The following is a 26,408-nucleotide window of genomic DNA, read 5'->3' on the forward strand; positions in this document are numbered from 1 at the left end:
ACAGCCTGTTTCCAGTCATTCGACAGGGACAGGAATGGAATGAATACAGCCCCATCTAGCGGCGACAATAGGAATTGTGCCAGCTGCCAAAGCACTCATCTGGGGCAATGATCGATGAAATGAAATATTGGACAGTGTTGCTGGAATGAGTGATGACAGGGAAAACCGGAGTATCCGGAGAAAAACCTGTCCCGTCTCAGTTTTGTCCAGCACGAATGTCACATGGAGTGACCGGGATTTGAACCATGGAACCCAGCTGTGAGAGGCCGGCGCACTGCCGCCTGAGCAAAGGAGCCTCCTTACAAGTACATTATGAATGTGTTTCATTATGTTTAAAGGAGATTCCAAACACCAATGTTCACGTCTATTACCTTCAGTTTTGAGATATAAATATCCCCATAAAAATAATTCCTTTTTTTCGCTTCCTTTCACACTCACCCCCCCCCCCCCTCCCAAGTGAATTTTCCGGCAAAAAAAAAACTTGTTTCTTTAACAGTAAAGGATCTTCTAAATACCAATTATCACGACTCTAACGTCTTCAGTTTTTTTATTTATGCGTCCTCATGAAAGGAATTCCAACTCCTTTTCACTCCCGTCCCCCAAGATGGTTTCCCCCCCAAAACGCGTCTTTCTTTGTTTCTAAGGAGATCCAAATATCTATTTTCTCGCCTGTAACAACTTTAATTTTTACTAGATGTATGTATTCTCATACAATTCAATTAATTTTTCAATTGTTTCACCCCACCAGTGTTGCCAACTGATATTTTCAAGATCCACTAAATACTACTAAAAATCTGCTAAAATTCCGCCAAGAAATCCGATCTCAAATATTGGGCAATAATAATAATAATAATAATAATAATAATAATAATAATAATAATAATAATCTGAGAAATATTCTCGGCCTCCGAAAAACAGAAGATGGATATAGACTGAGGTCACGCAAAGTGACAGAAGAGCTTTCCAACATTGCAGCAGACATCCGCAAAAGACGTCGAAAATTTTATGGGCACGTCCGCAGACTGCCGGCAAGTAGACTGACGTACAAGATTCTCACCTACATAAAACAGCCAAAAAATATTCCCTGGCTACTGGAAGTGAAGAAGGATCTGGAAAAAGCCCAGATGAACTCAACTGAGACCGCGGATAGAAACCGCTATAGGAAAGAAATAAATGGATGGAATGTGCAACCAGAGGACAAAGTGAAAAAGAAGACTGGAGCAAAGTGGACAGAAGAACGAAAAAGGATCCACGGAGAAAGGAAGAGAGCTGTTTGACAACTAAGACAACAGAATCGTTAGCTTTGCGTGATCCATTGGGACCAAACACAAATAATAATAATAATATTCATCATAATAATAATAAATGTCTGTACTCACCTGATCTGTGAGTTCCACTGGGATTAACCCCCCTGCCTGCAAGCCGGCAAGCTAAAATTTGTAGGCGTTTTACTGCCGTGCAAACTAGGTGATCCCCTACCTCAAAGGCCACACACAGAACAGGCCAGTTCATTAAACGGTCTTCCTTCATAGCATAAATATAAATGCTTCTCTCTCACAGTTTCATTACCTGTCGTCATTTGTCAACTAAGAGATAAGTAACCTTTCTCCACGCATTACAATTACATGATACCATGATCTCATAACATCAAATCCAAAATCCAAATAACGTTCTCCTCATGCGACTGCTAGCTCCTGACAAGAAATATGGAATAGCTCAGAGACAGACTGGAGTACAATTTTTTTTCTTAAAGTAAAATGGATAAAACGCTAAATTCCACTATAATATATCTAGAATTCCGCCAAAAAATCCGCCGTCCGCTAAATGGTATATTTCTCCTCCGACAGTCTTCTAATTTCGCCAAATTTAGCGGAAAATCCGCTAAGTTGGCCACACTGCACCCCCCCCCCCCCCCGTCATAGGATTTTCCGAGAATAAGTGTTTCTTTACTTTTAAAGCAGATTCCAAATATCAAATTTCACGTCTGTAACATATTCATTTTTGAGATATCAGTAGCCTAATTAAAAGAATTCAACACCATTTTCAGTCACATTTACCCTCCTCCACCCAAGTGGTATTTCCGAAAACTAAAAATACACGTTTATTTTTAATACAGATAACAAATACCATTTTTTTACTTCTGTAACATAAGTTTTTTGAGATATACTGTAGAAATTCTCATTTTAAAATTTCACCCCTTTTTAGTTCCCCTTAAGTGGAGTTTCCAAAAACAAATCACCTATGTTTTACAGGAGATTCCAAATACCCACTTTTTACGTCTGTAACACTTTACGTTTCTCAGATATTCTGCAGATATAGTTTTTCAAAAAAATTCAGCCCAATTAGTCACTCCTGTTTAACCGCCATTTATTGGATTAAAAAAAAATATGTGTGTGTATTTTTAAAGGAGATCCCATATACAAATTTTCAGTTCTGTAATATCTTCAGTTTCTGAGATATATATCCTCATTAAAGGCATTCAACCCATTATTCATCCTTTTACACCCCTCCTATTAGGATTTACAGAAAACAAAAAATGTGTGTTCCTTTATTTTTAAAGGAGATTCTAGATACCAATTTTTACATCTATAAACTTTAAAAGTGTTGAGATATAGAAACACTCGTTTTAAAAATTCACCCCCTTTTCACCCACCGCGTTAATTGGATTTTCCAAAAACAAAAAATACGTGTTTCATTATTTTTAAAGGAGATCCCAAACACCAATTCTCAGGTCTGTAATATCTTCAGTTTCTGAGATATAAGTATCACCATTAAAGGCATTCAACCCCTTTTTCACCCCTCCTATTACGGTTTTCCGAAAACAAAAAAATACTTGTTTCTTTATTTTCAATGAAGATTCTAAATACCAATTTTTACATCTGTAAACTTTTAAAGTTTTGAGATATAGATACACTCATTTTAAAATTTCACCCCCTTAGTGACAGAATATCCAAAAATCCTCTCTTAGCGAGCACCTACATCTTAATATGAATATATCCCCAAAATTTCATTTCTTTATGTCCAATAGTTTTGGCTCGGCGATGGTGAATCCGTCAGTCAGTCAGTCAGTCAGTCAGTCAGGACAAGTTATTTTATATATATAGATAATGTGAAGGTCCTGATCAATTGTAGAATAATTGTGGCTGGAATCCCTCATATGGTTGCTCATAGCTGAGTATTTTTATGCTTTAAGGCATTATAATGTTCCAGGTATCTAGTTCTAAAACTACGGCCAGTTTGCCCAATATGAGAAAATTCGTACTGGGGGCATTTAAGTCTGTAAATACCAGAGTTTGAAAATTTGTCCTGAGAAGCAATTACCGAGTTGGAATTTAAAAATATGTTCCGATTAGTGCTCAGAGTTCGGTAGGCGATTCTGATATTATGCTTCTTTAACGGGTTAGAAACGCTGTATATAGCCGGGTTAGTGAAGGTGAAAGTGGCAGTATTTATTCCTTTGGGCTTATCAGAACTTAAATTAGTGGCATTTTTTTATTTTACCAATAATCTCACTGATCAGGTTAGGTTTAAAGCCAGTAAGTTTTGCAAGTTCTTTTATGTTATCAAATTCTTTTTTCCGGTTAGAAGGAGATAGTGGAACATTTAATGCTCGATAAACTAAACTGTAGAAATTTGCATATGCTTGAGATTGAGGATGTAAGGACTTGTTCTTTATTGTCAAAGGAGCAGCAGAGGGCTTTCTGTAAATTTAAAAAATAAAATCATCATTGGCTCTGGTCAAGTTTAGGTCCAAGAAGTTTAAAGACTTGTTGATTTCGTCCTCCTTAGTGAGCCTAATGTTGCAGTCAAGGTCATAAAGGATCATTAATATGTTATCACTATTATTATGGCGTGTGTCGATGATAGCAAATGTGTCATAGATGCATCTTAGCCAAAGCAGTAAACCACTGATATTATCTCAGTCTCCAGGTGATCCATAAAAATGTTCCCAAGAATTCAAGATATCGGGTCGCCCATTGCTAGTCCCTTCTGTTGGTATATTTTGTTATTAAATGTAAAGAAGTTGTTTCTTACAACAAACTGATCAAATTGCTAAAATTTGTTTGTGGTCATAATAAACTGCTCTGTTTTTGCTTTCCTACAGATTAGAATCAACAATCACGCATCACCTAATATCAAGACTGAGTGTCCCCTTTCAACTAGTAGTATAACAGGAGGCAGCAACCATAATTTCAATTGAAGGAAACAACCAGTTTTGCTCTGTTGAAAATCCATTCTTCACTTTTATAACGGAATTTAAAAAGAACACCAGATTCGAATAATATGTGCTTTAATAATAATGTGTCAACATATTTTCTAGATTGTTAAACAACCATATATTTCAAGACAAACACTCATTCACAGGGCAGCCACAAGAAACAGCATAACATCAATGCTTTGTAGATAAGATTGCAAAAGTTTTGAGAATCAGTTTGAATAGTTTTAAACCAGATTTCATTCAGTGTCCGAAACAAATCCAAATGCTCTCTAGTCTTTTTCAAAAAAATTCAACATACTGAGTTTTAGCCAGTAGACATTCAGACCAAGCTGGAAAAAATGCACAAGACAGTCAATAAATTTAATTTAATTATACGATCCCTTTAACAATAATTAATTCTTAATGTTTTTATCATACAAATCCTCAAACTATGAAGAACATGTAATATGGACTTTTTTTAAACTCCGTATAATGTAGTATATATGTAACATTTTGTACAAAATCAGGATCCTGATTTATGATCAAGAGGTACGAGATAACGGCTGATGATACCCTAAGAGGTACGAGATAGCGGCTGATGATGCCCAGCTAGCGGGCGAAACATGTCCCAATACTGATATTATGACAAGATATAAATCTTAATCACGAGAACATTTTAATAAATATACATGATATTGAACTTAACAAAAATTCAATACGGACCAACAATGACAATGATTACATGTAAGCAAAATGCCATGTTGGAAAAAACTGTATCTAGTGTTTCTATTTCCATGTTGGATACTTTTTATTTGTTCATTCAGTAGCACGTTTTCTCCTTTAACATGTCCCTTTTCCTTGTCCCCTGCAGAAACGTCTTAACGAGGTTTTACTGTAGTCAATTTGGCAGCAGTAATGAGCCAAGAAAAGAATAGGATGGCGATATTTGCCCTTTAGTGTACAGTGTATTTGAGTACTATACCACATAGCGTATACAGAATGATAAGTTTAGATTAAAGAAAAAATATATATAATAATTTGCTTTCTCGGTCGGCTGTGCGGGGTCCTGCACTGTCAGATGGATATTACTGCCGAGAACATGGCACTCCCACTCAACGGGCTAGGGATACCATCTGAGCGTTCGAGTATAGTGGCACAAGTAAGAGGCCCCTCCCCAAGCAGCATGCACATACAATTTTGATTCTGTCTATAATCAACCCTCGAAACAAAAGAAAGAAAAAAATAGGGGTCCGATAGCCACATGACACTTTTTGTCGCCTTCTACAACGAGCAGGGATTACCTGTGGATGTATGAAGATCCTACCATCCACAGGGGGGTAAATTTATGGTCACATAACTGGAATCCATATCCGTCGCTGCTTTCAGTCGCCTCTTAAGACAGCCAGGAATACAGTGGGTGTATTCTTCATCCGAGTCTCCCACCCGCAAGGTGTCATTTTCAGGTATAATTGCGTGTACAGCAGAAGTCCGTTATAGCGAGAATTCATAACGGCGAAAATCTTACTCGCTAAAGCGGACTGTTGTTATATCAGATTTTTTTGTACAAGTCTGGTAAAAACCTCTCACATATTAAAATCGGTATGCAGAGGCAATCAGTTTGTTCAACAATTGCATTTTTGCATATTTTCATACTGCGGTTTACTCGTTGGTTCTTTTCCTTTAAATTCTGAGACAATGTTCAATTTCATTCTGAAAAATTGGAGTAGTATCACTCCAGTGGCTTCGGTGGCAAACATTTCAGTTTTCTTATTCAAACAGTGTCACGTAACCTAACTTAACCTCATATGAATCATGAAAACCTAATTCAAACACCAGTAGAATAATGATAAACTTTTTGCTATAAATTTACATGAGAATAGCCTTTCCAGAATTTAACCAGACACAAGGAAATACAGTGAAACCTCATTAATGCATTCCTCATTACAGCGATTTCTTGCTTAGCACTTTGTAAATTCGAAGTCCTGATTCACATCATATTAAATCTATATAAAAATAAGTCACTTATCATGTTACAAATTTTCACTATTGACGCTCAGTAGGTCACATTATTGCTAGCCCTGAAAAAGTTCTTTGTTATTCCTTGTGAAAGGACAGTGATTTCCAACGGAGATTAGAGCCCTCGTCACAGGAGGCAGGTTGGGGAAAGTTGTGAGAAAACTCGAAATGGCCTTGAATTCCAGAATTTTACAGCGTACATTACACCTTCGGGGAGCACGCTGTTAGTCTCAGGAAAAGTTCAATTAGCTTTCCAGTTTTTATTGATATTGCTGAATAACACAGCAAGCCTGTTTGTGCTGGTATTTTGCAATCCATTCAGAAGTTGGAAATGTATTCTGTGTTGAGTGATACAGTGAAGAGTAGCGATTATTAATCGCATGATAGCCTATGTACAGATTGGGAATATAATCATGTGAAGGTAACTAGCGTGGTGCATATTTGTCAAGTGATGTGCATACTGAAAAAGTCACACAATTGCTGACTAATGAAGATGAAATTAAATTCCAGTAAGTGGACAGGCATCCGGATCTTTCAACAGTTGCATGCATGTTGAAACTTGCACCTCCGAGTTCGCCATCAGTCTATCGAAGTGTTGTTGCATTGAAGTCGGCAGTGTAAGTCATCCTCTGTCACATGACCGAGTTTAACTTCAAAAAATTCATGGCCAGAAAATAATTGTCCTAAATACGAAGCTTCAGCTGACATTTGTTTTAGAAAGTGTGTGTGATCTGCAATAATGTGCGGATATTTTTTTTGGTCCCAGTGCAAATGTTTTTTAATTTGTTGTCTGGTGTTTTACACACCTTTTAATACACTGTTATTTAATAATTCCCAGTGGAAAAGGTTTTCGTATTTGTTTTCTTGTCTTTTTCATGTCTTTTAATACTCTCACATCTTATTTATAGAAATGGTAGATAGCTTATATCTTTCACTGTACCCGTACATATACGACGCAAAATGCACGCATGTCGAGATGGGAGGGGGGGGAAACCAGATCAAGTGTTCACATATAACTGTTGGATAGTTTTTATTTGTGTATTCAACAATACATTTTATCGCTTAACACATTCTCTTTCGTTGTCCTCTGCAGAAGCATGCCAACGAGGTTTTACTGAATGAACTAACCTCTCAAATCAGCCATCCACTCGGTGCTGTATTTTGAGGTGTATCACAATCTGACAACTTCAATACATAGCATTGAAGTCAAGTGATCACTTCAGCCATTATTTCTAACGAGTTAACTACGGCTTAATTTATTTGTTTCATTTTTCCGTATTGATAGTTATCATATATCATAGAAGAGAAAGGATCCACCTAATCAATACAAGTTTATTGTAAGTTCTTATATTACAGTACCGGTTTCAACTTTTTTAATAAAGTTTCAGCTGTACATTACCTTGACATTAGTCAAAGTTGGTATTGTGCCTTGCTAAGTAAAAAGAGGGATGTAACAAGGGTTAAAATTAGGCGTATTTCAAAGTAAAAGCCGACTGTGTATACATCTAATATTAAGTGTGTCTGAGGGCCTAAAAATCGTGTTGATCAACTTATTTTAAAAGATATAGATACATAAACACATTAAAATATTCACAGTACATATTAAAATTACACATTAAAATGCACATTTCATGCTAAAGTCCAGTGTGATGAATAGGAACACATTCTTGAAATGAATTTGACATCTTGCATTTGTTTGTTTACTTAATTATCCAACATAAGAGGAAATGTTCATGCCTGCGTTCGTATGGGGTGCTTCCATAATATTCTGCTCTATATTAGGTTCATCCACTTGTATGATTACAATCTTCAGTTGTCAATAATAAATGCGTGTATGTTCAAAAGTAGGTATGTGCAGCTGAGGTTGAAAATAGTCTTAAAAACATTGAATGCAGTTTGCGTTAGTGTATAAATGTCAGTTGCTGGGTGGTGGCTATTTTCTTGTCTGTAATTGCCGATAAATATCTGTAAGAAACGAAAAGTAAAGTTAGAAATTTGTGTTCTGAAAGTGCCTGCTTGTATGTGTGTTTCCGTAGTAGTTACTTACTGTTGCTGAAGTGGACGAGTTGCATTCGATCTGGCTGCCTGGCGTGTACTGTGCCGTGTTCTCCTGGTGTTCGTATCATCTGCTGTGAGGGGAATGGAGGGGTGGGTGGGGGGAGTTACTGTCGTATGTATATGGGCGGAGTTGGGTGTGTCTGTCATCTGCGCTGTGGCGCGTGTTGGACATCGTTTGTTGACTGTTTTAAGATAGTAATTTTTTAAGGCAGGGATAACTTTGTTAAATATGGTGTTGGTTTTTTCAGTTATTTCATTGATATTGTAATTTGGGTTGGTATATTGATCCAATGACATATACAGTTGTTCTGTTATATTGAGCAAGGGGCCTTTGGGGTTTGTGTTTAATATTATCATATCATTAACTATGTTCGAGAAACTATGTATTCGTCCATATGTTGACCTATTGCAGAAAAATTGTTGTGTTTCACGGCATTAATGTGTTCATTGTATCTGATTGCAAAGTTCCTACCGGTACGTCCTACGTAGCTTCTTTCACAATTGTTGCATCTGATTCGGAATACTCCTGAGCGATAGTACTTGTTAGTATTGTTGATTATCTTGGTATTATGTATGATGCTGCTACTATTGTGCGTAGTTCTGAAGGCTATTTTGAGATTGTGTTTTTTAAATATATTAGTCAAGGGATATGTCTGTGTTGTTGAAGGTAAATATTGCATGGTCCTCCTTAGGTTTGTCTATTTTCGTCAGCTTGGTTTTTGGTCGAGATTTGATTTTTTGAATAATTGTATTAACCATTTCTTTCTTGTAACCATTATTTCTGGCTATTTCTTGAATCAACTGTATTTCTTCATTAAAGTCAGTTTTTGATAATGGTATTTTGAAGGCCCTATAGATCATATTGTAATACGCTGCTTTTTATGGGTATTGGGATGGATGGAGTCTGTTTAGATCGTATTTAATGTGTGAGTGGGTCTACGATAAATTTTGAATGACAAGTGGTTTTCGTGTCTGGTTATTGTCAAATCAAGATCATTTAATTTGCAATTATTTTCAGTTTCTTTTATGAATTCATGTGCGGGTCTATAGTGTTTATTCTATCCAAAAGGGTATTCTCGTTTGTGCGTCTATTACAAGTGATGAAATTCATTTTTCGTCCGTATTGAAAGTGTCATAAAATGTACATAGGAAAATATTTAATATTTTCCTATATACATTTTTTGTACGTATATTGTCGATGACAGCAGCGGATACCAACACCAGGAGAACACGGCACAGTACACGCCAGGCAGCCAGGTCGAACGCAACTCATCCACTTCAGCAACAGTAAGTAACTACTACGGAAACACACATACAAGCAGGCACTTTCAGAACACAAATTTCTAACTTTACTTTTCGTTTCTTACAGATATTTATCGGCAATTATAGACAACAAAAGAGCCACCACCTAGCAAGTGACATTTATACACTAATGCAAACTGCATTCAAAGTTTTTAAGACGATTTTCAACCTCAGCTGCACATACCTACTTTTGAACATACACGCATTTATTACTGACAACTGAAAATTGTAATCATACAAGTGGATGAACCTAATATAGAGCAGAATATTATGGAAGCACCCCATACGAACGCAGGCATGAACATTTCCTCTTATGTTGGATAATTAAGTAAACAAACAAACGCAAGATGTCAAATTCATTTCAAGAATGTGTTCCTATTCATCACACTGGACTTTAGCATGAAATGTGCATTTTAATGTATTTATGTATCTATATCTTTTAAAATAAGTTGATCAACACGATTTTTAGGCCCTCAGACACACTTAATATTAGATGTATACACAGCCGGCTTTTACTTTGAAACATGCCTAATTTTAACCCTTGTTACATCCCTCTTTTTACTTAGCAAGGCACAATACCAACTTTGACTAATGTAAAGGTAATATACAGCTGAAGATGACTTTTTTATAAAGAGTCGAAACTGGTACTGTAATATAAGAACTTACAATAAACTTGTATTGATTACGTGGGTCCTTTTGCTTCTATGATATATTAACTACGGCTATCAGCCACGTTATTTACGACATTTATTACGGAAACATTTCCCTCTTATTTAAAATTGTGTTCACAAAACATTAGTCGACGAGTATTACTAATCGACTCTGGCATCACCTTCAAGTTCAATCATCGAAGAAAGAGCTCGGTAGTGCACATAGCATGAATACAATACCAAAAATGATCAATCACATTCAATATAATTACTGGAGTGCAAACAAACTTATAAAAGAAATATAACACATGCTTAATCGCTCTTAATAACTGATGCATCAGTGATTTGGTTCTTGCAATAAGCAAAGTATAGTACATAATTTAACATAGGAATTTTCAAGGGACAGAAAAGAACTGTTGTTACAACGGAGTTCTCGATATATACCGTACTTGCTAGACGACTTCTGCTGTATACTAATTGGGTAATCCTAAATCAAATTAGTCCAATAAAACAATCAGGGTATTATTTGGAACAATATTATAAATCAGAAAATGGAGAGAGGAAAAGGTCCCTGAGGGTTGAAAGTGGTCCCTGAACTGTTAACAAATATTCTAAAATTTCAGAATATTCAGAGAATTTTTCATTAAGTGTCCATTACAAAGCAAATGGTGTTCCTCCTCCCTCCCCTTTTAGCATACCCTCCCATCATCAATGCGTGACTGAACGTAAGCATAATTCAAAAGCGTTCCATGTAGCTCAGAACCTAGATGTTGCAACTGTGAGCAAATGAGTGAATGATCGTGTTTTATGGCCTCTTTCAAGCAGAGTGCTGAAGTATTTGCAAAAGAAAACAGTGTGCGAGTGGAGATTCATAGTTATGATGTGCAACCTGTATGGTTCAGTACTGGCAAAACCAAGAATTAAAACTAATGGACGTGAAGAAAACCTACAAATAGTTTTCTGGGGACGCAAAAGCGAAGTACATGAATAGAGATTTTTTTTAACTCCCTGAGTTAGTCACACACACAAAACACAATTGTCATGCTGCAACACATGAAATGTTCCAGTTCAAGGCAAGTGATATTGCACAAAACTTCGTATAACTCAAACTTTGCTGGCAACATACCACCATGGTGATTTGCAGATTCTCATCAGATCAGTAATGGCTATTATGGAATATAAATGTCACAAAGCCTTGTATTTCATCCATAAACTGAAGAGGATAAAAACAATTATGGGGATACACTTGCAGAAACTAAAACACAATACACTAATACTTCAATGAATAAAAAACACCAAAAGAACTAAGATATTTACCTTTCAACACTCGTGATGTAGTCCACAGGAGCTTCTCATAATCATACGAACGCATGATTCGTACCAGCTCCACAGGTCCTTGCGATGCCAAGATGATCAGCTTGCTCTCTTGATTACCGTACGCCAAAATCTGAAGACAGTCTGTCACAATTGCCAGGAACTTGACGTTATTGCGTTGCAGAAGTGCTACCATTTTCTGCAATCCTCCAGCCAATCTCACAGCCATTTTGGAACCCTCTTGATGTAATAAGAGGTTGTGAAGTGTAGTGATTGCATAGAACAAAACTGACTCAACTGGAGAACTGTAAAGGAGATTTTTCAATAAAAGTAAACGAGTTATTTTTTTACACTGTTAAACGTTGGTGGGTTAGACAAATGAATATTATGAATGGTAATGTTAAACTTCTACAATTTATGTGTAACAATTTAGTCTACACTTTAACATACATAGGCATCACTACTTACATGTCACAGTACAAATAACACAATTACACAGTTTGTGCTCTCTCTCTCAATACTCTCTGTCCAGTCACACTACCCCACACTTTATCTTCATCAACTAGCACTCACAGTCACACAGGTGCTCTTGTTGCCCCCATCACAGTACTCAGTTCACAGCCTACACACGTCAGTCTCACAGTGCAGGATGATGTGTACTGCCTGTTTACTCCAGTAGAACCTCCATTCCCTGTCCTCTGCCGATATCCAGTATTCTCTTCCATGCCGTTTCTGCACTCAACATTCACGACACAGAGGCTCTGGCCCAAGAGACCGAGGTCAACAGACACACAGAATGAATACTCTACATGCTGTCGAACTTACTCTCAGACTGTCGGCATTTAACTCCCTGACAAAGCTCAACGAACTCCCACTCAACTAGATTAGAACCCATTCCAGAACAAGAGGCTAGACAGATCCTGATATCTCGCAAGGTACAAGACTCTAGGTTAATCATTCTAGCATTTTCTATTTGGCAGGCGTGCCGCTACAGGCAAATTGAGGAGTCTGACCTTGTACCTAGGCTTAGCCATGAGTGGTGTGACTTGAAGGGAGAGGGAAGATGGGTCTGATGGTGACATCACTGCTTCACGTGCTGGTCCCACCCACAGCTGGAGATTGAAATGACAGACAGATGCTGTCCGCGTTGCAACATGGTAATAATGGCTAGAATCACGGTCACTCTGCTTACACCTAGGTGTCAAAGCACAGACTACTATACCATTACTTTTTTTTATATTTCGTGTGGCTATTTCTAGCCGACTGAGTGTAGCCCTTGTAAGGCAGACCCTCCGATGAGGGTGGGCGGCATCTGCCACGTGTAGGTAACTGCGTGTTATTGTGGTGGAGGATAGTGTTGTGTGTGGCATGTGAGTTGCAGGGATGTTGGGGACAGCACAAACACCCAGCCCCCAGGCCACTGGAATTAACCAATGAAGGTTAAAATCCCCGACCCGACCAGGAATTGAACCCGAGACTCTCTGAACCAAAGGCCAATACATTGACCATTCAGCCAACGAGTCTTACTATGCCATTACTAAAAGCACAAGGAAAGGTATCCTTTTAACTAAAAGCGGTCTTTAAACTTTGTTTTCCCAATTTAATTGATTCTGATGAAAGAGATTCTGGGATAAAATGAAAAAAGTTCAAGATATTTATAGTCTCTTACTTCGAGCATCTCTCTGCATCATTCATCCACCTTATTTTGTAATTTTAAAACACTGTATTTAAACTACAGAAAATTTATAATTTCACTTCTTTTTCAAGCAGGTATTTAACCTTTCCTGCATCAGCCCGTATTAAGACATGATCACAAGCCTCTGGGCTTTTGCCGGGTCATAGAAAACAAGGAGAAAATCTTAAGCTTCTTTCGCAGAGACTTTGCTCGTATCTTCAGAGAGAAAAGATTTCTGCCTACAGGGAAGATGGTTTGAATTTTAGAATACTTGACTCAGTCTATAGTAAGTGGTACTGTCATTCATCACCAGATAGCTCATTGTGTGGTGGCCTTCCGAGTGGGAAGTGACGATGCTACCTTAGCTCCAATTAAGATATTTCCTATTCAATGTGTCTGTAACAAAATAGACAGCAAGGTCATCACATGAATCAAAGGAAGGTGGGGGAAAAATATGGAAGAAGAAACAAATAAAATACGAAGGGCATACAATACTGTTTTATACTTTATTTTTTTCTACCCAAATGAAGTACATTACACATTAGTTGTTACATCCACCTTCTCAATATCATCTCCTTATAACTGTATGCACTTTTGCAATCGATGTGTCAGTCTCTCCAGACCTTCCTAAAACAATTCTTTCGGAGTGCTGTGTACCCATGCCTTGACACATGTGTCTAGTTCTGCAAATCGTGGCCCCAAATTCCATCCAGTCAATAAGGATGATACCCTTTGTGTCCCAGAACACTGTCGCCATTAGCTTGCAAACTGATGGCACTGTTCAACATTTCTTTGGCAGTGAACTGCCCCTATGCTTCCACTGCATCGATTGTGGCTCATGGTAATGGAGCCATGTCTTATCACCAGTAACAAGCATAGCCATAAAGTCAGCTGGATCTTGATGATGGCGTTGCAAAAGTTCTCTGGACACGTCCACACGCCTCTGCTTTTCGTCTGCAGACAAGAGTCTAGGTACCCACGTGGATGACACCTTCCCCAGCTGAAAGTGGCCGTGCACGATACGCTGCGGGTGTTTCGGCTAATTCCCGTGGCTGCCTCCATTTCCGTAAATGTGATGCATTTGTTTCCTTGGATGGCCTGTTCGACCCGGGCAATGTTGGCTGGTGCGGACACTGTCACATTACTTCCAGAACTGGTTCCCTTGTCCACCGATGTGTGCCCTGGCTTCCAACCTTCCACCCAGTTGTAATTTAGTATTAAAAACTTCATTTTTTGTCCGTATTGACTCAAGATTTTACAATGCTTAGTAAAGCTAAAGGTTCCACCTATTCAATACGTTATCGTAATGGTCTATTTAGAACATCACATATTTATTATTTATTATTTTATGATAAGTTTAATAAATATGTGATGTTCTAAATAGACCATTACGATAACGTATTGAATAGGTGGAACCTTTAGCTTTACTAAGCATTGTAAAACCCAGTTGTAAACTGTTTTCCATGACAGCACATGTTCTCCACAGACTGCCACCAAGCGATTATGAATTTATGCAGTGGTCACGCCTTCTTTCCATAGGAACCAAGCCGTATAGCGCTGTCCCTACCGGTTGCTTTCCATGTTGTCTGCTCCTACGCTGACAGTGTTGTTATGAAATGGCTATGACAAGTGCATTCATTGGCTCCTGTGCACGTGCAGCCACCAAACGGTGGAACAAGACACTAGTTACACGTCACCACCTTCAAAAGTGAAATGTGAACCATACCCGGATGTACAAAAGTACAGTGTAAAATAATATAGTACACCCTTCGTATAATAAAGTGCAGCAAAAGACAGACAAGGATAGAAGAACAGAATAGAGAAGATGAAAAGAAAAGAGAAGAAAATGGTGTGTGTGAGTATTTACTGTGTTCAGATCTGGAGTACATCATTATGAAGGATTACTTTCTTGTAAATAAAATGCAAATTAAAGCAAGTTTCATAAAATTCTCTCCTAATATTAGGGTACGTGGATTATTCGCATATATAAGGTCATTCTTGGTCAACTGCCCATATTTTTTTCCCTTCAATTTTCTTTCGAAATGGGATTAGTTCTTGGAGGGAGAGAAAAACCCACTCCCCCCCACCCCCTCACTCATTTGAGACAGCTTTTCGTCTTTCTTTCCCAGGTCATCTGGAGCTTTGTTTCCAATAAATGCAATGTCTGAATGGATCTACCGTAATGTACCTGTTAAGGGTATGGACTGCATTTATTATGGGGATCACTTCAAAACTGATCCACTATGTTTTCTTACAAAGCCAATTATTTTATCTACACCTTAGCTATTTATGGAGTATACAGAAACACCCTTACAGCCTGTATTCAGATTTAGTCCAATCAGGACCCACACATGGTGCGGCCTTACCACTCGTTCAAAATGGTTGCTGCACTCTACATCTATTGAAAGCAACATGCTTTTATGGAGTTCTAGTGTTGTGAGAATGAGACTTTGGGAACCTACATTATAGGTTGAAACAAGTGTATGGAGACGACGCTGTCTGTTACAGTAGAGTATGTTGCTGGGCACAGAGATTATCATGTAACAATTGGCATGTCAAGATTAAAGATTCTTCACGCAGTAACAAGCTGCACAAGCACTTGACAATCACAAACAAGATGGCTATGGTCGAGAAAAGTATAACAGAGCACAATGTTGCACGAATTGGAACTTGTGTGTACAGCATACTGAAACAGCTGGAGTTGTAAATGATCTGCTCTAAGGATGCTGACAGCTATGAGATAGTGTGAACGACTTCCTTCCAAGAATTGTGGCAGGAGATGAAACACAGCTGCACCATTTTGAACCGAAAATAAAGAGGTATTCAACAGAGTAGCATCATGCGAATCCTGTTCCCCTACTCAAAAGAAAATTCAAAGTGGTCCCCTCGTCAAGAAAATTGATGGCTACTACAGTTAAATCTTCCTTCTGCAGACACAGTCGGTTCTGTGGAAAAATGTCAGTTATGAGAGGTGTCCGCTATGACAAGGTTGTAAAAATACATCAAACATTTTAATGGCAAAGAACATCCACCTTAAATATAAGCATACATCTTTATTTTTATTATTCTAAATGAGGGGCTCGGGAGTAAATACTGGTACGGAACAAGGCGTGTTTAATAGCAACCACAAACTTATCAACTTGTGGTTGCTGTTAAATGTGCCACGTCCGTTATGACTATTTACTCATTTATTTATCTATTTACTTACTCATTATTAATTTAATAGCAACCACAAGTGAATCAAAACATTGACAAGTTTGTGGTTGCTATTAAACATGCCATGTCCCTTACAGTTATTTACTCTCGAGCCACTGAAATCATTTCTAACTAAATAATTGCCTGGGAGATATTACAAGTGATTTTACAGCCTTCACATTCATTACAGCTTCAGGAATTTATCATTCAGCTAGGGTACAAATTTTGCAAGTTTTTCTTTATGGCAATATTCTCGAAAAGGGAATAACTACTCAGCGTGACACACAAGTTCTTTATTCAATTAACATCAACTTTCAGTTTATTTGCAATTTCTTGCGCTTTTTTCTTGTAACATTGCCCCACTCACTCATAGGTTCTTTGTTTAAACACACTTGAACCACTCATATTCGGCAATGAACACTTCTGCAAAAACTGACTTCCACTTTCTTTTCATTCCTCGATTCCTATACTTTTGCACTAAATTTTTACTTGTATCCAGATCTAATCATGCTCCTCCCTCCGACTCATGCTATGGTATTTCTACCTCAACAATCAGCACATAAAAGTCTCTTCCTTGTCAAGTTTAAATGAACTGTCTGACATCGAACTTATCAGAGACAATCTGAGTTATGAATAGAATGATGCATGACATGCTGGAAAATAACCTGGTAACTTGTAAGAAACCACAGGTACCATTGGTGGGCAACTAGAATTTTCAGAATGTACACTAATTAGAACACAAGACGACCCTAACAAAAAATAAGGGAAGAGCCCTGTATACAACAATTAACTTCACGGCTACTTCAGCGTTCCCATGTATGTTTCATCTCACTTTTCCTTGGACTTGTAAGTAGTACAAATATCCAAATGGAATTCCTGTATGTCTGCAGAATGATATTAAGAGGAAGAATGACTTAGCCCTGTGTAAAGAAAGAGTCCACTTAACAAAAACGGACTAGACTAATAGCAATGTCTGCTGTCCGGAATTCAAGGTGTCTGCTTAAATGAGGCTTATTTAACATGTGTCTTATGTAAAATAAAATTGGTTGTGTGGAAATGAAATGGCATATGGCTTTTAGTGCCGAGAGTGTCCGAGGACATGTTTGGCTCGCCAGGTGCAGGTCTTTATATTTGACGCCCGCCGCTGACCAGCGCGTCGTGATGAGGATCATATGACGATGAAGACGACACATACACCCAGCACCCGTGCCAGCAAAATTCACCAATGATGGTTAAAATTCCAGACCCTGCCAGGAATCAAACCCAGGACCCCTGTGACCAAGGCCAGAACGCTAACCATTCAGCCATGGAGCCGGACGGTTCTGTGGAAAAATGTCCGCGTTGGGGGGGAAGGAGAGGAGGCAGGGGGTGGCCGTCAGGGCAGGTTTGAATGCATTTTCTGGGACTACCGCTCTCAAGAACGTCATATCAAAAGGAATCATCAATAATGCCAAAAATATGTGGCAACCATAAACTTTACGCTAGACCGAATAGTGTTTGACATCTGTAGGGTATTTTGCTGCTGAATTACAACACTTGACCATGCCTCTGTTAGAAAGCCACGGATTCTATAAAAAAACTGGGATGAACAGTGCCATACTCTGCTTATAGCCCTAATTTCGCACTCGCTGATCACCATCTCTTTGGTAAAAAGAGGTAATGAGAGAATGAGAGGTTTGAAGATAAGGACTCCCTCATAACAGCTGCTACAAAGTGGCACAGATGTGCCAGACCAGACCATTACTATGCAGTCATTCGTGGGCTAATTCCGAGACTGCGTGAGGGAGTTGAAAAGGACTGAGATTACGTCGTGACATTGTGTGTCGAAAGGTTGCAGCTCTCCTGCTATTCCCTCAATTCTGAAGAATGTGATCTCCAAAGAGGCTACTGTACAATTTTCATCTCTTGAAATCCTCAGCCAGATGTACTGCACGAAAGAGGTTCAACCCAGATATACATTCTTGACTGTGTTGGACCAGCACATGGGAACTCTCCTGCAACCTCTCTTACTGGGAACATTTCCAAGGATGATTAGTTTTTCAAAGCTCATACTGCATAATGTGTGCAACGAACTGCAAAACTCTTGTTTCACTCAGTGATGATAATCTAATTGTGAGGTTGAGCTGTTGAACAATGAAGTCACTAGTGCCAAATCCTGTCCAAGTTATGCCTAACATTCTTCACCAGCACCACATTTCAAAAGAACCCATTTTCTTCAGGTCAGCAGCAAGAAGAGTCCATGGCATGACTCCACATAGGGGGAAAAAAATGTAGCAAGGCATTGTACAAAAACAAGTTGTAAAATAAAAATTGGCTTTGTAAAATGTGAAGTGCATTTATTTTGGAGCGATCCTTGTATTTTATGGTTATCTAGCTATTTGCTTTACGTCGCACCGACACAGATAGTTCTTATGGCGATGATGGGACAGGAAAGGCCTCAGAGTGGGATAGAAGTGGCCGTGGCCTTAAGGTACAGCCCCACCATTTGCCTGGTGTGAAAATGGGAAACCACAGAAAACCATCTTCAGGGCTGCCGACAGTGGGGTTCAAACCCGCTATCTCCCAGATGCAACCTCACAGCTTTATGGATATCCTTCCGAGTTTAGCTGGTATAAGATGTGTATGGTAACAGCATGAATCACAGATTTAGAATCTGTTAATACGGTTATGTTATATTTTGTATGCTATGAATGTAGTTTAGTCCATTAAGATGAGTGCATGAAATGGATTCTATTTGTCTAAAAATTGGTACAGTTTCAGTCCAGAGAGAAGAACTGTGAAAAGAGAGAGAAATATTAACCCTGTCACAACTGGTTAAAACGTTCCTCTCTGGCATATCTCCCTGGTCATTTTGCCATTATTCCAAAGTCCCACTCCATGTCCTATTAAATACATGCTAAAGAAATCTGGATAGCACATTTGTGTCATTCGTTACGACATTTGTAACTCCTTATTTAATGTCAAAAACTTCATAATTGGTCCGTATTGAAAAAAGATTTACAATTCAAAGGTAAAGGGTAGGATTCTCCACCTGTTCAATACTACATTAAAATGTGATATAATTAAAATGTCACATTTTTATTGTAAATTTTTAGGTACCGGTTTTGGCATTTTTTATGCCATCATTAGCCTAGGGTTAAGCAAACAAAGACATTGAGTAAATTACATATGTATGTACACAAATAAACCTTCTCAAATACCTAGCAATTTATAATTGCGTCACAACATAAAACATTTGACTGCACAAATATCTCCTATATATATCATAATAAAGTTCTAGAAAACAGGTAAAATTGTTCTATATACAGCTCTGTGGATTTCTATCACCTGGTAATGTTAAATGCTGTAACTGTGTATAGAATTACAGTAGCCACAAGTTTGTGTAAAATCTTTCTTGACTAAACTTTGATTAAAATTAGACTATTGACCTTGGAGCAATATATAAAATCTTTTTGAACATTCTATCATGAGAGATTTTAGCATATATACATTATTAGCTAATTTTTCAGAGTATTACTATATAGTAAAAGGGAAGATCATTTTATTGTCCGATGTTTGTAAAAAATAGTCCTCATGGATTATAAATTGGTCGGACTTTTTTAGAATCATCATCATCATCATCATCATCATCATCATCATCATCATCATCATCATCATCCTAAACCATCTCCAGTTTTCCGGGTGTGGTATATGAGCCTCCTCCATCTCATCCTGTCCTTGTACCATTCTTCCTCCACCAACTTGTCCCAATCATGCATGACCTCTCAGCAGTACATCGCTCTTAACTAAATCTATCCATTTCCTTCGTGGCCTTCCCACCGGTCGTCTTCCTTCTACCTTTCTGTCAAATTCCTTCCTTGCAGTTCTGTTTACTGGCATCCTCTTCATGTGACCAAACCACTTCAGTCTTGATATCTGAATCTTATTGAGGAATCACCTATTCCTACTTCTTCTCTAATTTTCTCATTCCTAATCTTGTCTTTCCTGGTTTTCTGGATCATAGTGCGTAGGAATTTCATTTCAGCTGCCTGAAGTTTGGAATTATCTCTATTGGTCAGTGTTGTGGTTTCGAGACTGTATGTAAGAATTGGTGTATAATAGGACTTGTACAATGTCATTTTTGTTTTCATGGGTATTTGCTCATCCCACAGCAGGTGTCTTACCTGGTGGTAAAATTGTGTTGCCTTATTGATTCGATTGTTCACCTCATGTTTTGCTAGGTTGTCATTTGATATAACGCTACCCAAGTATTTGAAAACTGGAACGCTGTCCAGTTGAGCTTCATTTAACATGATTATTGGTTCTTCTCCTTCCCCATACACTTTTAGAATAAAGTGAAAATTTTTTTTTTTTCTACGGCATGTATCTTGCTTAAATCTTACTGAAATAGCTTGACTTAGTAGGGTAAAAAATGGTTTTTGAACCTATATTTCAGTAGTATATTAAAAAATGTGAGTGGACTGAGGCCGTAGGTTGACAGGTGAGATTTCATGAAAAACGATGTTTTCAGGTGGTCAAATGTACCTCTGGAAAGATCTTGATTCAAATGGACCTCGAGCACCATGTTACTGGCGAGAAGTTAACATATGTCAATTACTCAATGTCCTTGCTTGCTTAACCTTAGGCTGATGATGGCATAACCCAATCTGTGACATGGCCAGGAGGGAGTTCCTCTTTTGTGGTCATCCATTGACTGATCCTCATATGTTGACTCCTGACGCGCCATTCTTGAATTCATGCTTGCTGCGCTGTTCCTGCAAGTGTTTCGGTTACTCTCAAGAAGCTTTTCCTAGACTTAAGCCGCTGGCGTGGTGGCTCATATCCAAACAAAGGGTGGGCTTCCGATGTCAACACCTTTCTCTCTTCTTTCTTGGCTGCCACTTAACAGCGAATATCGGGAGGTGCTATCCCTGCAAGGCAATACACTTTTTCCAAAGGTGTAGGTCTCAAACATCCAGTAATAATGCGGCAGGTTTTGTTGAGTGCTACATCAACTGCTTTGGTATGGCAAGATTTGTACCACACCGGGCATGTGTATTCAGCTGCGGAATAGCAGAGCGAAAGGGCAGATGTCCTCACTGTGTTTGGTTGTGCTCCCCAAGATGTTCCAGTTAGCTGCCGCACAATATTGTTTCTAGCAGCCACTTTCTGCTTGATGTTTAAACAATGTTTTCTGTAGGTTAAGGCACGATCCAGAGTGACTCCGAGGTACTTCGGGGTAGGATTGTGTTGTAATACTATGCCTTGCCAAGTGACCTTCAGAGTTCGGGAAGCTTCTCTGTTGTTTAGATGGAAAACATAGGTTTGTGTCTTAGTTGGGTTTGGTGTTAGTTGATTCTTCTTGTAATAGCCAGCAAGAGTGTCTAGAGCTGTGGACAATGTTTGTTCAATCGCCTCGAAGTTATTGCCCTGAAAAGTGATGACACAATCATCAGCATAGATGAAACTATTCGCCCGGAAGAGGCTGATCATTTGTGTAAATATTGAAAAGCATTGGTGCCAATACGCTTCCCTGAGGTAGTCCGTTCTTCTGTATCCTCCACCTGCTTCTTTTTCCCTGGAACTTAACGAAGAAACTTCGATTTTGAAGCAGGTTTCTAATGTCACAAGTCAGATGGAACTCTTTTTTCATGCTGTATACCTTTCCAAGGAGAATTCGGTGATTAACAGTATCATATGCTGCCGAGAGATCTATAAATGCAGCTCCTGTGATTTTCCGGCTTTCAAAGCTATCTTCTAAGTGTTGACTTAATTTCAACACCTGCGATGTGCAGCTTTTCCCTCTCCTGAATCCAGCTTGCTGTGGAATCAGAAGTGGCTCGATTTCATCAGTCAACCTATTGAGGATTAGTCTCTCCAGAATCTTAAAACGATGGCATAATAAGGACATTGGTCTGTAGCTCCTAGGGTCATTTTTATCTTTGCCTGGTTTTAGAATGGCTATGACCCTAGCCATCCTCCATATTTTAGGTATCATGGTAGACTGAATGCAGTTATTCACGAGTTCTAGCAACCAGCACTTCGCAGTAGGACCAAAGTTCTTAATTTGTTCCATTCGAAGGTCATCGAATCCTGCTGACTTCCCAATCTTACACTTACTGAGAGCTAATTCCAGTTCAGTTAGTGTGAAATGCTTAGATAACTCATTGCTCTCGTCTGGTTGTCTGACTATAGGATTCTTCCCTACTTTCATGGAAAGCTGTGGTTTTCCGTTAAGCAAAAGTTGGTGTGCTATTTGATCTGCACTCACATTGGCATGTGTGTTACCTCGCGTAGGATCATTGCTCAAGCGTTTTAAAAGTCTCCAAGCTTCTTGACTGCTCCTACCCATATCGACTTCAGACATCAACTTCATCCATGTCTCCTTCTTTGCCTGGGAGATAGAGGAAAGAACACTTTGTGCTGCTTGAATAGTTTGCTCACTAAATGGGTATTCTTCGTGAAGCCTGTAGTAATCATGCAGCAGAGCAGTTGTTTCACGAGTTATACCTTGAAGGTAGCGTGTCCTGCAGCCTCTGGGAATTTATGCCCGTGAACAGAATTTCACGATATCAATGAATTTGTGATAATCTTGGGGTATAGGAGAGACGGTTTTTATCCTCTCATCCAACATACTGGAAAACCTTTTCCAGGCAGCCTTTCGAAAGTTATATCTCCCTCTGAACCGAACTTCATGTGGTCTTATGGATGAAGAGAGGTGACATTAGTGGCCGGTGTTGTGTTCTTGGGATTGGTGAACCCATTTCTTTAGAACATTGCTGCACAAAGCAGTTGCTCACACAGAGGAGATCTGGGTTATACCCTCGGTGCCATCTTCCACTGTTGAAGGAGGAGGGAAGCTTACTGTCGTGAATAAGGGAAAGCTCTTGAGTTTCAGCCCATGCAATGACGATCTCTCCATTCTCATCTTTTTGAGCATATCCCCAGACGTGACTACGGCTGTTAAAGTCACTGATTACTATTGACTTTGTTTGATTACCAAAATTCGCAGGTGGTGAGAAAGAGAACTTTTCATTTGGAGGCTTGTACACAGATGTAATGGTCATGTTGCTTAGCTCCACGGTGATTATTTCGATGGGTCAGAATTCCAGCCTTACCAGGAAGTAGTTAGAAATTGTGTTGCGAAACTATTGCCATATGACCTAGACGTTAAGGAAGATCTTTGTGTGAACCAGATCATAATTATTTAGATTCAGGTGATGAAGTGGTTAATCCTGTTGTTCAATTAGAAGTTTGGGGGGCGTATGTTAATGCATTAATTGATACAAGAGTCAGAAATCATGTATTAGCTCAGAATGGTATGATTCTTTAGTTAAACAGTGTATTAAGATGGAAGAGATGCCTGTTAAGTCAACATTCATTATTACAGCTGTTTGTAAAACGTCGAAACAAATCTACAAGCAAGTCGCGGTGCCGATTTGTATTGACGTCCGAAACGGGGGAGAAGCTTACGGTCAGCTGTTTCCAATATGGCAGTGAGATAGTGAGGGGAAGTAAACACAACAGTGATCGGGTGTGCGTCTGTAGGATTTATTAAGTGTTCAAAATGTTTTTGGTGTCGTATGCGCAACTGTTGAGAGTTGTCGGAGATTTCACGTGTCCATTAGTGGAAGGGAAAGAAATATTCAAGCGTAATTACTTGATATGTGTAGGTAAAAAGTTTGAAACAGAAGATGAAACTGGTGTTGTAGCGTTGTGATTGCAATCATCCCACATCGATTCAAAACCGCACAAAGTTAATGTTGTCTTGAACAAGGGGGTGAAAATGTGAAGTGCAACTGTATATGTAAAGCGGGTTTATCAGAGAAATGTTACCGCTGACACGCTAATTCACCTTAACAGTTAAGCTACTGTAATTTTCCACTATTATAGGTTATGGAGTAATTTCTTGTTGATTTGGTCCATGCCAAAGCCTTAGCCAGGTGACGGGGGAGTTACCCGTTTTGTAAACTGTAATCTTGGGGAAGAAAGAAAATAATAATTCTACTAAGTAAATGCTGTAAAGCAAATACATCACAGGCTTTAAACAGGCTTGTGTTGGAACAGCTCACATAAACTTAATGTTCTTCCATTTTTACTATCAGCACAAAATTTAGAACTTAGAACCGACAACAATAAGTATAAAAATTATAACTACCTACAGAATATGCAGAGCAAAGTTGGAGAATTATAATTTAAGAGTACTATAACCTCTACAGTCACAGCTGTTTGGGGTTGAAGACTACTTGGTTTGTCCAATTCCACCAAATAATTAGGTATGGCTTCTAATTTAAGATGACCGGGTGAGTTGGCCGCACGGTTAGGAGCGTGCAGCTGTGAGCTCGCATCCGGGAGATAGTGGGTTCGAACCCCACTGTCGGCAGCCCTGAATATGGTTTTCCATTTTCGCTATGTGGAGTGTTATTGAGCTTTCTAGATATGAGGAGAAACCCAGTGAGGGGTTTAATTTATGCCAGTTGTGGTTGAAAAAGGATGAGAAGGATGCCTTTTTTGAAGCTGCGAGTAATAGTAAATTAGAGGAAGTCCAAAGGGACGAATTGTTGGCAGTGTTATGTGAACACGCTGAGATTTTTTCTAAGAAACCCGGTAAAAAACACGTTTATGAACATTCTTTTTCAGTGCTGGACGACAGTCCTTTCAGCGGGCCACGGTATGCTATCCCACACAAATATGCCAAGGCAGTTGATGATCAGATACAAGCTATGTTAGCCGATGGGATTATTGAAGTGTCAAATAGCCAGTATTTACATTCTTTCATCGTTGTGACCAAGACTGATGGAAGCGTTAGACTGTGTAATGACGCGAGAGATATGAATAGGCGTATTTGTGCTGACCAGTTACAATCACAGACAATTGAAGAGTTAATTCAGGGTTTTCAGGGTAAAAAATGGTTTTCATCTGTTGATTGAAGTAGTAGTTTTTGGCAGATTCCTTTCAGAGTACAGGACAGGCCTCTTACTGCATTTAGTCATAAGTACAGCTTGTATCAGTTTCAGCGCGTTCTCTATGGGACGAAGACAAGTTCTGCAGCTTTAATTAGAGCATTAAATATGCTTGTTGTTTAAAGGGGCCTAACATCGAGGTCATCGGCCCAGCATTAAATATAGCTAAGGGCCTTATTTTTGGTGAAATAAAACTGTTGATTTCGGTGTTAAAACTAACACTATTTCGGTAGGCATTTCGTGAAATAACTTGTCATACTGATCGATGTTTCTTGTGAAATATTCCTTATGGTGTGGGGTAAATCTAACTAATTTTGTGATTAGGAGTTTTAAAGTGAACACTTGTAATGTATTAAATTGTTATTAAACCTTAGAACAACCAAATATACAAAATGTAGAAATAAACACCGGTAGGCCTATATAAATCACTTAAACCTCAAAATGAAGTTAGGCGGAAGTTAGGAATTTATACATAGCCTACACGTTTTTGCCGGTCCCGTGGTGTAGGGGTAGCGTGCCTGCCTCTCGCCAGGAGGCCCCAGGTTCGATTCCCAGCCAGGTCAGGGATTTTTTCTCGACCTGAGGGCTGGTTCGAGGTCCACTCAGCCTACCTGATTAGAACTGAGGAGCTATTGACGGTGAGATATCGGCCCCGGTCTCGAAAGCCCAGAAAAATGACCGAGAGGATGCGTCATGCTGACCACACGACCCCTCGTAATCTGCAGGCCTTCAGGCTGAGCAGTGGTCACAGGGCAGGCCAAGGCCCTTTCAGGGCTTTAAGTGCCGTGGGGTTTGGTTTGGTTCTACAGGTTTTAACATTTTGAATGACTTGTCTCCAAAGTAAAAAACTACGCATGGTTTCAACATTATCAGGATTCAGAGTTGTGCGACAGTCAGAAAGTATGATTTTTTTTAAACATAGCAGCCCCTTTCGCTGACCACATTAGACGTCGGAAACCATAATACTTGCGAACACTTGGTGCAAATCCTCCTAAAACTTCATTAACAATGTCTTCTTTCTTCTCTTCTATCAGACGTGCTTTCACTGCATTTTGCAA

The 26,408-nt window shown here is 38.9% G+C and overlaps 1 protein-coding gene across 3 annotated transcripts in view; it reads right to left on the reverse strand.

Moving 5' to 3' along the window:
- Window positions 1-26,408, reverse strand: part of arm (armadillo) — a 251,436-nt gene that overhangs the window by 104,266 nt on the left and 120,762 nt on the right. For all 3 annotated transcript variants that reach the window (XM_067141649.2, XM_067141650.2, XM_067141651.2), the window contains exon 7: window positions 11,542-11,843. In XM_067141649.2, coding sequence (XP_066997750.1) covers window positions 11,542-11,843 — 302 coding nt within the window. The remainder of the gene's footprint in view (window positions 1-11,541; window positions 11,844-26,408) is intronic.

The sequence above is a fragment of the Anabrus simplex genome, chromosome 2, assembly GCF_040414725.1.
Source record: "Anabrus simplex isolate iqAnaSimp1 chromosome 2, ASM4041472v1, whole genome shotgun sequence".
Lineage (NCBI taxonomy): Eukaryota > Metazoa > Arthropoda > Insecta > Orthoptera > Tettigoniidae > Anabrus > Anabrus simplex.